Here is a 12,916-nt window from a genome sequence, read left to right as displayed (position 1 = left end):
ATTATTATATATATATATATACCGTATTTTCCGCACTATAAGGCGCACCTAAAAAACTCAAATTATCTCAAAAGCCGACAGTGCGCCTTATAATCCGGTGCGCCTTATATATGGACCAATATTGAGCCAGGTCTCGCAACTACGGTAAGCAGCCGCCTACTTCATTTTCTTCCGCGCGCGGTGCATGCTGGATATATACCGGTATATATATTTCATTTCCATTTGTTTTTTATGTAAAGACCCCAAAATGGCTCCTATTAAGAGACACGCATATGACGCAGAGTTTAAACTCAAGGCGATCAGTCACGCAGAAGAACACGGGAATAGAGGAATAACTTAGTAAAGTGAGCTTTACGTGTTTATTTTGTGTGTTGTGTGATTTTAACGTTTGAGCAACGTTGAGTTATTGATATATTGTTATCGCTTTGCACTATTTCGAGTGTTACTATATTGTGATTATTATTATTATTGAATCGAGGAAAAGTACCCCCCCCCACTATGTGGGGTATATTAACATTGCACTACATGTTTTACCTTAAACTACGCTGGGTTGTAATCTATTAATAAAGTTGAACTGACCTATCTGACTGTTTTGTTGACATTCCCTTTAGCGCAGCTCCATCTAATTGATGCATAACGTAACCCCCAGCCTCTACTGTAGCGTCTATTGTATGCGCCTTATAATCCGGTGCGCCTTATATATGGACAAAGTTTTACAATAGGTCATTCAATGAAGGTGCGCCTTATATATGGACAAAGTTTTAAAATAGGTCATTCAATGAAGGTGCGCCTTATATATGGACAAAGTTTTAAAATAGGTCATTCAATGAAGGTGCGCCTTATAGTGCGGTGCGCCTTATAGTGCGGAAAATACGGTATATATATTGTATAATGGTAACAGTGAAACGAGAGCGAGGTGCTACATCGCTGTCACTGTTTTCGCTCGGTTTTCATGATTCTGTGCTCGTTGAGTCTGACTTGCTCAATTTAGTGTGGTTTTTGCGCTCTCTCATAAAAGACAGTGATCTCACTCCATAGTCACTAGTGTAAGGGTTAAATTGGGCCAATAGACTGAATAAATGTTATAGTTTTAAATTGTTTTATCTTTTGTATTTTAAAGTTTTATTCTGGCAGAATTTAAGTCCAAATATTTAAGGGAATAACTATTCTTTGTTTATTATCACAAATATTCATCCTGATTTATGATTGGTTGAAGAAGTCACGTGATGTAAGGAAAACGGGGAAGTGAGTAGAGTAGAGAGTGAGTGTGTGGCTTCTGATGGTGGAAAAATAAAAGACAGCACTGCCAGGAAATTATCCGTCTCCATCTGGTTTCTTTTTGAATGAAGAGTAATCCAACCACCCTTTATCGAACCCCTACGTGTACACTAGTGTTATCTTAGCTCCTTGTGGCTTTGCTCAATCTGTACCTCGTCAAAGAAATGTTCTGCTATGAGGCACTTACCCCAGACCCCCTGGTTAAAGCTTAGCCCCTCATCATTCATCTCTAGTGACGGCTCTGTCTTGTCGTGCAAACATCTCAGTCGTATCACTGTTTTTATTGCATTGTAGCATTAACGGTGTAACGAGCAAATTAAGAGATAGAACACGAAAAGAAAAACATGTGATGTAGAGATACAGGTGAATTGGTGTACTGTACCAATTATAAATAAATGAATACCCAATTAATGCTTTGATGAGTTTGATGCCAGAATCATTCCACTGTCATTAAACAGAAGAACCCCTTGGCTATCAACTGTATCATTTTGCTAAAATGCATATAAATAATCGTAAATATACGTAAATATATAAGATAAGCAGTGTGTGTTTTGCCTCATTAAAGTGATTTGAAATGAAACATTATCATAATAACTTGTTAGTCCAATGTATTATTTCATTTCTCCGTAATAAAAACAATGTTGTGTCTAAACGTACATTTGAATTTGAAGCGCTTATGGATTTACCATCAATTTCCAAAGCGCAAAAAGCTTGACCCCAGTGAATCACCTCATGGAAAACCCTTTTCTCCTCCATAACAATGAGGAATAGCCTCAGAGACGGCTGTAGAATATAGTCCCCTTCTTGCCGTGTGTACAATTGTTTCAGAGTGTGGTTCTAAACCTGTCCTGCTCTGAAACTAACAGCTCTGACAACAGTGACCTTACAAGAGCAAGTGTAAAAACATCAAAGTGAGCACTTTGTATTTACATGCCTTGAGTTGCCTTGACGACGGTTTGATAAAAATAAAAAGACTGTTTTTCTGTTTCTTATTCTTTGAGAATTTATGTTTTGATTTAAAATAAAAAACAATTATTATTCGTTTTTACATTTTATGGATTTGAAGAATGATATGAGAATCAAATAACCATCTGTTTTTCATTGTTTAATATCTGATTTAAAACAAAAAAGAATGATCAGAAGGTACATGGACCCAGACGGAGGTGTTTATCTGTTCAGTCTAATCTCCAGTCTGATCAAATTCTCAAAACATGTTCCTGTATCTATTCAGTGAGTAATGTCCTCTCTCTTTACAGACTAACTGTGTGTAAACTTGGGGAAAAGTCTTGTGAAGATCTGGGCTCAGTTTTACTGGTGAACTCCTCCCTGAAAGAACTGGACCTCAGTAACAATGACCTGCAGGATTCAGGAGTGGAGAAGCTGTCTGCTGCACTGAAGAGTTCACTCTGTAAACTGGAGACACTCAGGTCAGAGTTCTGGGATTTTATTCTTCATTTTCTATACTTCACAAACATGACTTTATACATTAAAAATTGTTATTTTTAAGCTCTAATATGAATGGATTACTAGATTATAATTTACATAATTCATTCATTATTCATTCATTATCTGTAACCCTTATCCAGTTCAGGGTCGCGGTGGGTCCAGAGCCTACCTGGAATCATTGGGCGCAAGGCGGGAATACACCCTGGAGGGGGCGCCAGTCCTTCACAGGGCAACACAGACACACACACACACACATTCACTCACACACTCACACCTACGGACACTTTTTTGAGACGCCAATCCACCTGCAACGTGTGTTTTTGGACTGTGGGAGGAAACCGGAGCACCCGGAGGAAACCCACGCAGACATTGGGAGAACACACCAACTCCTCACAAACAGTCACCAATCGAACCCACAACCTCCAGGCCCCTGGAGCTGTGTGACTGCGACACTACCTGCTGCGCCACCGTGCCACCCATAATTTACATAATGTAATATATAATGTATGACATGCAATTATTTGTCATTTTATAACAAACAAGGAAATGTGTCCTCTAAATTTAACCCATCTGTGGCAGTGAACACACACACACACACACACACACTAGTGCACTAGGGGCTGTGAACACACATCCAGAGCGTTTGGGGTTCAGTGCCTTGTTCAAGGACACTTCAGCCGTGGATGTTCCTGCTGAACATGGGGATTGAACCAGCAACCTTCTGGTACCAAGCCCAGTCTCTAACCATTAGCCAAGGCTACACTCCATTGGGATTAAAACACAACACAAGTACTTTTTTAATGTGTGTCTGTGTCTGTAAAAGGAAACATATGGCGTCACATCAATGTCAAAAATAGAGGATGCAGTAACACCAGGTGGAACATTTAAATCTGTACCTTTTTAAAATTGTGTTAGTTAATCGCAAATGTGAAACCCACGAGCACAGAGAGAGAGAGAGAGAGAGAGAGAGAGAGAGGAATTGCGCTCACACACAGATCATAATCTCACTCTCAAACTGTCTTTTTTATTCTCAAGTGGTTTTTACCCTCTTCATTTTAAATGTTTTGAAATGGGAGGTTTGTGACAGTTTGGGGGCGGGGTCAGGGCCGTTCTTCTCAGTGAATGCTACTGGCTGATGTCTCCTGCTTCTGTGACTGCCTCATACACTGTATATGTCCCTCCTACTGGGAGAAGCCTTCTACAGAAAAACAAACATGGAGGATGTGTACCGTGGTTATTTGTGTTTCGTTTTGAAACGGGGAAAATGTAAAATATGAGACTACTCCGTATCCAAAATTATTTTGAGAGTATGGTTCCAAGGTCGTCCCTCAGTGTCTCTGTGCAGTGAGAGCGGGTGGAATACAAAGTAAATGTAGCTCGTGAACAGGAGTCGACTCACAAACGAATAAATTCTTTGAGCATCTGGAAATAGGGATCGACTCTTGGCAAATGATTCAGAGAATCAACCTCACAGTCAACTCAGTCTCAGTTTTCTAAAATCTTCCTGCAGTGAACATCATTTCCACATGTTTATCACACATTACTATGATCTGAACCCACTGTAGACAGTGGAATATGACCTTATCTCGACTCTGTTTATCCCTGGTGCTGTCCCGGGGAAAACAACAGCTCTGCTTCTCCCAGTAGGAGGGACATATGCAGTGTATGAGGCAGTCACAGAACCAGGAGACATCAGCCAATAGCATTCACTGAGAGAAACTGCTCTGACCCCGCCCCCAAACTGTCAACAAACCTCCCATTTCAAAACATTTATAAAAGAATAATATTAGGATCATAACTTAAACAGGGAGGTCATAGTATAGAAACCTTTACTGGATTAATGTCTGTATATTTACTTCTAGTAATAACCCCTCTGTGGGACACTGTTGTGATAATGTTGTGTTGTGATTTGATTTCATTTCTATTGAGTGAGGATTTGAACAGACTCTAAAATGTCTTAGATTTATGAAAACAAACACCCAGGTCTTTCTATTAATTATGTTAAGGTTTTTAAACTGTTTTTTATAACTTTTACCTTTAGATTTTAGCCTGTTTGATATTGAAGTGTTTTTGTAAATTAAACAGAATTTGGTGTTTGTTGATTTGATTCTAAACAGCAGCTTGATTTGCTCTGAGTAAATACCACTTCTCTCACTTTACCTCTCTCTCTCTCTCTCTGTAGATTATCTTTTTGTTTAGTTACTGAGGAAGGCTGTGCTTTTCTGGCTTCAGCTTTGAGCTCAAACACCTCACACCTGAAAGAACTGGATCTGAGCTACAATCACCCAGGAGACACAGGAGTCAAGCTGCTCTCTGTTAAACTGGAGGATCCACACTGCAGACTGGACACACTCAGGTACGAACAGCTTTCTGTATTTGTGTGTGTTCAGTTACTGATGTCCTCTGCTGTTACTGTATTTCTATAAAGCTCTACAGCTCATTGTTCCTTCTTCATTTAGCCTCTGCTCTGCTCTAGTAGTATTTAATGGTTAGAGTATCACCCTTCACCGCTCTGTCTCCACTGTTCAGTGTGTAACTGTTGTCAGGCTGAAGGCTTGTGAGACACTGAAGTAAAACTAAGCCCCATATAACAGTCTCTTTATGTGGATTGTAGACTGTCTCTAGAACAGTCTTCAGAAATGTATATTCAGTGTTTAGGGAAGTACAGGAGTACTCTGGTACAACAGTTCTACGACCTCAATGCTGAAACACTTCAGACTGAAAGATCCTACACTACTGCTGCATCCTGAAACTGAGTCGACTAGTCCATCATTATCTCTGTATTCCTATCATTTCGGGGCGTCTAAATGGGTCGGGATCAATGGTCAACAGATTGAAGAGCAGACTTTAATACCCAGAGTGTTGTTATCAGTCATACAGGCTACAAATCAGAGCAGAGCTTTATTTATTATAGTGATATACAGTCATTGACTCTTTGGTTATTAATATTTTAATGTCGTCTACAGAGAGTCTGTGGAGTGTAATGTAATCTAATGTTTAGTCGAATCTGTGTTCTTTCTAAAGTTATTCTGTTATTCGGGGCATTTCAGTTTAGATTTTCTAAGAGTTTTTGTGTTTATCTGTGAAGCTGCAGACCATCAGTTCTGTTCAAATGTGTGTTTTGTTTTTCCTGAATGATCCTGATCCAAGGTCACACAAACACTTGGTGAAGTAGAATGGTATAAAATGGACAGTAGAACTCACTGCTGTGTTTAACAGTGAAAGTAAGAGCATTTCTCACAGGACTGGGACTAAACAGCTGTATGGTCTTTAGAAAACCACTGCTCAGTGTTAGAGATTAATCAGAAAACAAGGCTTCAGTTCACTATGGAGCATAAAGACTGGACTCTGGAGCAGTGGAGAAAGGTCGTGTGATCTGATGAGTCCAGACTGACCCTATTCTAGAGCGATGGGGGTGTCAGGGTCAGAAGGGAAGTGGATGAAGTGATGCCCCTGTCATGCACCGTGCCCCCTGTTCAAGCCTCTGGATCTGGGGGTCTTCAGTGGGTCAGGTCTAGACTCAGCAGTGTTATGATCTGGGGGTGCTCAGTGGGTCAGGTCTAGACTCAGCAGTGTTATGATCTGGAGGTCTTCACTGGGTCAGGTCTAGACTCAGCAGTGGTGTGTGGCAGTAAAATGAAGTCCACTGAGGACCTGAATGGACTGAATGACCAGGTTGTTCCAGCAGTGGATTGTTCCAGGACGACACCAAGATTCATCAGGCTCAGATTCTGAAAGAGTGAGGAATCATTTTCACACATGAACTGACCACCCCAGAGTCCTGACCTGAACCCACTGAGAGTCTTTGGGATGTGCTGGAGAAGACTTTACGGAGTGGTCCGACTCTCCCGTCGTCAATACAAGATCTCCACCAAAAATAAAGGCAGCTCTGGAGGAAATAAATGTTGTGGTGTTGTAGAAGGTTGTAGAAACAGAGCCGTGGTGAATGTGGAGCGTAATCAAAGCTAAAGGTGGTCCAGTGAAATATTAGAGTGTGTGAGTTGTGTTGGTCGGGCAGTGTAGGGGTCTGTGATGAAATGGTCAGTGAGAGCAGGTACAAGGCAGAAGAACCTAATAAATGAGCAGCTGAGTGTAGGATCTAGAAAGGGTTTAATGGAGCAGTTGTAGAAGAGCGACTCTGCTGCATTATTCTGTGTTGAAGGCTGAGAGGATCAGAGGGAAATGGAGGAAATGAAACACAGAGAAAGAGAAACAGAATATTTCTCTGTGATAAAAAGACAGAGAGGATGAAACACCACAGATGATGATCTTTCTTCTGTTTCCAAAAAGGACATCAATGAATGACGCTGTAATGAAGCTGAATGTGGGGCTCAGAGAGAACAGTGAGAACACACACCACTCAAACACAACCATCAACTCACAACTGTGTGTGTGTGTGTGTGTGTTGTAGGTTGGAGAATGGAGGAGAGATCAGGATAAAACCAGGACCAAGAAAATGTAGGTTCTCTCTCTCTCTCTCCTGCTCTTTCTCTTTACATTCGTTGTGTCTCATTTTGTGTTGTTTGTGTGTTGTGTAGGTACCACTTCAGAATAAGACTTCACTTATAAAGGTTTATAAATGGGTTAAAGTCTGTTTATTAATAGTTATGTTGTTAACACATTAATAATCAGTTATAACACAGATATAAAGGGCACCAGTGACCTGTTGTTTGCCAAATAGTGAACCCACCTCCGTCTACAGTTAAACCTCAGATCTTGCCGAATATTGACCTCACTGTGTCTCCTCCATCAGTCGACATTAACCCCGTCAGCTCCAGCACATATTTGTTAATGAGTTTAACCCTTTAATGAATTACCCACCACCAGAGTGTCTTTTTCTACTTTAATGATAATGTGGTGAACCTTAACATGTGAAATGACTAAACTCACATTCTCAGGTCTGAGCTTATTCTTTACCTCCACATTTTCACTAAGTTCTCCCACACTTTCAGTATTAGACACAAAAGAGTTCACTGTCACACTTCCTTTCTCTGTGTTACAAAGGATTATTAATCACTTTTAAAGTGTTCACAGTGTAATTAATAACCATGTAATAACAGGCGTTTAACCCATTTATGAACCTTTATTAATTTTTTTCTTATTTTAATATGGTACCATTTTATGTCCGATTGTCTGTTGTGTGTTGTGTATCTTGTTGTGTGCAGATGCCTGTGAGCTCACACTGGACCCAAACACAGTGAACACAGGGCTCTCTCTGTCTGAGGGGAACAGGAAGGTGAAGTGTGTGAAGTGGAAGAGACATCCTTCCTATCCTGATCATCCAGAGAGATTCAGTGACTGGGAGCAGGTTCTGTGCAGAGAGAGTCTGACTGGACGCTGTTACTGGGAAACTGAGTGGAGTGGGGAGGGGGTTGATATTTCAGTGGCGTATAAATCAATTGAGAGAAAAGGATACAGTGATGACTGTGAGTTTGGAGAGAATGAAAAGTCCTGGAGTCTGTGGTGCGCTGATAACCGTTACACTGTCCATCACAATAATAACAGAACTGATCTCCCTCCTCCTCCCCCCAGATCTAACAGAGTAGGAGTGTATGTGGACTGTCCGGCCGGCACTCTGTCCTTCTACAGCGTCTCCACTGACACACACACACTCACACACTTACACACACTCACCACCACATTCACTGAACCCCTCTGTGCTGGGTTTAGGTTTGATCGTTTTGATAATATTTCAGGCTCCTCAGTGAGTTTGTGTCAGATAAAATAGTGCTGTGTGTGATCTATTGTTTTGATTGGTCTTTTCTGTCAAACGAGCTGCTGCTTTAAAATGTGAGGAGAATCACAAAAGACGATGAAACAGAAATGAAGCTCAGTTTGTAAAAGAAAGCGAGCAGAGAGACTCTTCAGGGACAAAACAGTGATAAAACCTGGATCTGAGTGAACACTACACCCCTGCACTTCTCTCTCTTTTATATCCCTGATGTAAACAGGATTTTTCAGCTGTTTATTTGATTTCTCTCGTTATAAAGCGCTGTGTTTATTTACACTGTGCGCTGGTCTCCATCGTCTCTCACATCAAATCTATGGGGAGTCAGTTACAAAACAGTGGATTCTCTGTCTCTGACGTGTCCAGCTCGGTCCTACTTCTGTATCCCAGGCTCCTCAACACCATCTGAGCGCCTCTTCTCTACAGCAGGAAATATAGCTTCAAACAGAGAGAACCAGCCTTAGCCCAGAACATGGGAGAGGTTTCTATTGTTACTCTGTAATGAAGGAGTGAGGGTGTGAGTGAGTGAAGGTGTTTCCTGTAGGAGGAAAGAGGACAGAGGGGATCAGGGTGTAACGGGTGGGTTGTGTTCATCTGTGTCGTCAGTGTAAACACAGACCCTCGTCATAGTGCACTTCCACCTCCAGAACTCTTCAGATATTTGTAAATATTAAATATTTAGTTTTCAAACGACGCCAAACACAACGTAAGTGTGGGCTAACACTGAACTGTCTTTGTTCTTGTTAATCTGGTTAATGGTGTAAACTGAGCACAGACAGTGTGTTGATGCTGAGTGGACGGGGGTTAAGAGATGTGTCTTAAAGCTGAAAGGAAACACAAACATAGGAACAGAAGGAAAAGATGGGGCTTCTCTAAGAAACTCTTCTCCTTTCTGTGAGATTGGATTCTGGGGGTTTGTTGTGGGGGGAAATGAAAGAGTGATGTTTGTTGGTGGAAAAGAAGAATTCTGAAATATACTTTTATTAAAGTTTAATATTATGAACATTTAATAAATCTCTTAAAAAACAGAAGTCTGTCTTTCTACTGCATCTCCACACACACACACACACACACACACTCTGAAGCCCTCTATTCAGGGTGTAGTCTGTGTGATGGTGTCTCCTCAGGGGGTTGGGATGGTTGTGAATATTCAGTGGGGTTGTGTCAGATGGAGCTTCAGTAAATCTTCAACTATCTTCAGGAATCTGTGTAAAATCTGTTTCAAGGCGGTTCCAGTAATGAACTTTATAGTGGAGCTTGTTGAGAACGTGCCAAAGATCTCTGAACTCCTTCAGATGTTAAAAAGCTCCAGAGCTGGGATTTTCAGGGCTGTGAGTTCTGTTCTGAAGCTGAAGACCAGGGCTTCACTTCACTGCTCCTGTAAAGGCACTCTTTAGAGATACGAGGTTCTGACTCAACAGCCGTGACACGCCTCCTTTCTATCAGCAGCTTCAGTGCAGTTCATCACAAGTTTGGGTACACCTGAGTACATGGTTGAGTTTCTGAGGTGAAGGAGATGAACACAAGATAAATAAATGAATTTAGAGAAACAATAAACTTGTAGGTGACTGGGGGGCGTCCAAACTTTTCCACTGAACTGAATCTGTGACGTCATCCTTTAATTCTGGCTCTTCTTCCAGACCACGGTCATTTAAGGAGTGTGTGTGTGTGTGTGTGTGTGTGTGTGTGTGTTGGGTGGGAGGGGTGTGTGTCACTGAATGGAGGATGGACGGTGCTCGGAGGGTTACTTTTAAAATGGATTCCGTTAAAAGGCCCCCGTCAAAGTCTGGTTCCTTCCAAGGCTTCTTCCAGACGGGGAGTTCTTCTTTGCCACTGTTGCCAATGTCTTGTTTTTCGGGGGTTGGGCTGTGGACGCTGCGATGGACCTTTCACAGAATATTCTCCATAATTTTGAAATTCTAATAATAATAAATTGATAAAAGTGAAAACATCTCTTTGTCTCCTTTGTCACAGTTCAGCATTTTTTCTCACATTTAATGAACACAGACAAACATTAATGTCCCCACTGCGCATGGAAACAAACACAGAGAGAAAACATTAATATGGTGAAGACGACGTATACAGCTCCTACACTGACCCATCTCTTACCAATGTAAAATACTGTGGCAGTTTATTTAACACAGAAAGAATAAAGGTGTTCAGTTGAACTCAAGTGAATTGTTTACACACAGGAACATTTAAAAACATAAAACACATCAATAGACGATAGACGTACAGTGATAATGTAGATGTATTTTCATGAGCTCATCACACATTAACCCTCCTTCACTGTCAATCATTTTGAAACGTCACTGTGTCGTAGTGAACAGAAAGCTTCATTAGAGATGTGTACACTTTTGTACGTCACTGAACAGATTATACCATTTGAAACTGAAGAAACACGAGGCACATGTATTTAATAAAAGTGCATTTCATTCTGTTCAGTTTTTCAACACAAAGATCTTGGTAAAAAAGTGCTTCAGGGATTAATTATCAGTCCTTTCCCATCTTTTGATTCTGATTCAGTGATTGAAGTGTCACTGTCGTCATGATTAATGATGATGAGAAAATAAGATGAACAATAAAAACAACCATTAATTGCTGTAAAAGCTACACACAACATTGAAAATAACTAATAAAAGATCAATAATGATATAAATAACCATTTAATCGTAGAATACACTCTAAATTGTGTTGTGTTTCACACAATGATCAATGAAAAGTGTTAAAGTTTATTTTGTTATAAATGATACATTTACACAACTATTTTATTCATCGTTCTACAGACTTTTAAGTTGAAGTTGTGGGGTCCCTCTGTGGTTCCCTCTGGGACGGTGTTTTCAGTGATTCTCATTAATCATATAAGACACAAGAATATTAATGTGGGTAAAAACTCGGACATGCATTAACCGTCTGATCGTTTAGAGGGTCCTTGTCGAGTTGTTGATTGACGTACATTTGATCCAATCACATGACGACATCAACCACAGGAAAACAAGGGGAAGGGGGATTAGGACGGGGACGATTAGGATCCACACCGGTTTTTATCGTGATCGACCGGTCAGTGTCTCCACACAGATTTGTGCCGGTCGCATTTACACATGTGCACCACACGAGGGCAGCAGCAGCAGCGCAAACACAGCCACACACTCACTGTTTAAGCACTGTTTCCTATTGTACTACACTTGTGCACTTGTTTTCATTAGGAATCGTTAATAATTGCTCTTTATTTTATTTAGGGTTTTTTTTCGAAGACAACATTTGTCACATTAGTGCACAATTTAATGTTCAGATGTAAAAGTTTCCATTAAACCCTTTGTACAGAAACGCCCTCTATTGTTAATCAATATTAATTAGTTCATAGCGTCAAATTATTTGATCAAAAAGCCCTCAACACCACCTCATATGTCTCAGTAGTAACACCACTACACACACACTGACTTTCAGCCCCCTGCTCGGTACTGACTGTTTACACCTGGAGCAGGACGACATTTAAACTCGGACATTTAAACCATAACAGACTGTAAAATCTCTTCAAATTCTGTCTTTAAAAAAACACAGTCTCAGGAGAGAGGCGCCGCACCGGTGAAAAGCTCCAAAAGACAATCCCTTACTCACCGCGCCACAGTAAACGTGCCTTTATTTCCTGAGTAACGGTAAGGCACTGTTCTGGAGCTCCTAGCGCCCAGGCAATGGTAAGTTTTGACGTAAAGTCTTCGTGAATTCAAAGTTGAGGGCGTTCCTTCTTAGATTCAGTGCAGCTGTGGACCAATGAGCGGCTGCCGGCTGTGAGCGGGGTCCTATTCCCCGGGGGAGGGGTGCGCTGCTGGACGCCGCTCTCCACAGGGATTCGCTCACAGCTCTGAGGGGGCGGGTCGGAAGTGATTGACACCTCTGTAAACCAATAGCAGGGACTCAGACGAAGACAAAGAGAGTCGATGTGCCGAGATCACTCACTCACTCTGGGTCTGGGAAAGAGAGGGAGCGCCTGGGAACATATTTTAGAATAAACTTAAATTGATTTGTTTTATCGCAGAACAACCAAATAAAACCTTTATGTTTGGTGAGAGACAAACTATTACTATAGTTTGGGCACTTCGAGGTACATACTCAGTTCGTTACTTATTCGCCAGGTTCTTATTCGGACTCTGTTCCACTTTTAATGGTGCAGTAGTTGCATTCTGTCGCCGCTAGATGGCAAAGTACGAACACACCTTCCATAACATAAATCTGATATTGATTTTACAGAAGGTGTAGCACAAATATAACATCCCAAAGGGTAGAGTTTAATTCATAAAGGTGTGTGTGTTTAAACACTGAATGTCAATGAGTATATTCACGATGCCTGGTTATTTCCAATATTATTATATTCTTATTATTATGCCATTTTATAACAATGTTATGCCATTTAATTAGTCTGGTCGCCTGGCAACATTTTAACATAAAAGAGAGCCTTAAATATGA

At 40.9% G+C, this 12,916-nt stretch overlaps 1 protein-coding gene across 1 annotated transcript in view; it reads left to right on the top strand.

The window, feature by feature from the left end:
* Window positions 1–12,916, top strand: part of LOC136678220 (NACHT, LRR and PYD domains-containing protein 3-like) — a 32,040-nt gene that overhangs the window by 15,513 nt on the left and 3,611 nt on the right. The window contains exons 12-16 of the mRNA XM_066656189.1: window positions 2,535–2,705; window positions 4,907–5,080; window positions 7,136–7,182; window positions 7,890–8,428; window positions 9,679–9,832. Coding sequence (XP_066512286.1) covers window positions 2,535–2,705; window positions 4,907–5,080; window positions 7,136–7,182; window positions 7,890–8,428; window positions 9,679–9,832 — 1,085 coding nt within the window. The remainder of the gene's footprint in view (window positions 1–2,534; window positions 2,706–4,906; window positions 5,081–7,135; window positions 7,183–7,889; window positions 8,429–9,678; window positions 9,833–12,916) is intronic.

Source organism: Hoplias malabaricus, chromosome 2, assembly GCF_029633855.1.
Source record: "Hoplias malabaricus isolate fHopMal1 chromosome 2, fHopMal1.hap1, whole genome shotgun sequence".
NCBI classification, from domain to species: Eukaryota; Metazoa; Chordata; class Actinopteri; order Characiformes; family Erythrinidae; genus Hoplias; species Hoplias malabaricus.
This window is presented reverse-complemented; position numbering and strand designations above follow the sequence as displayed.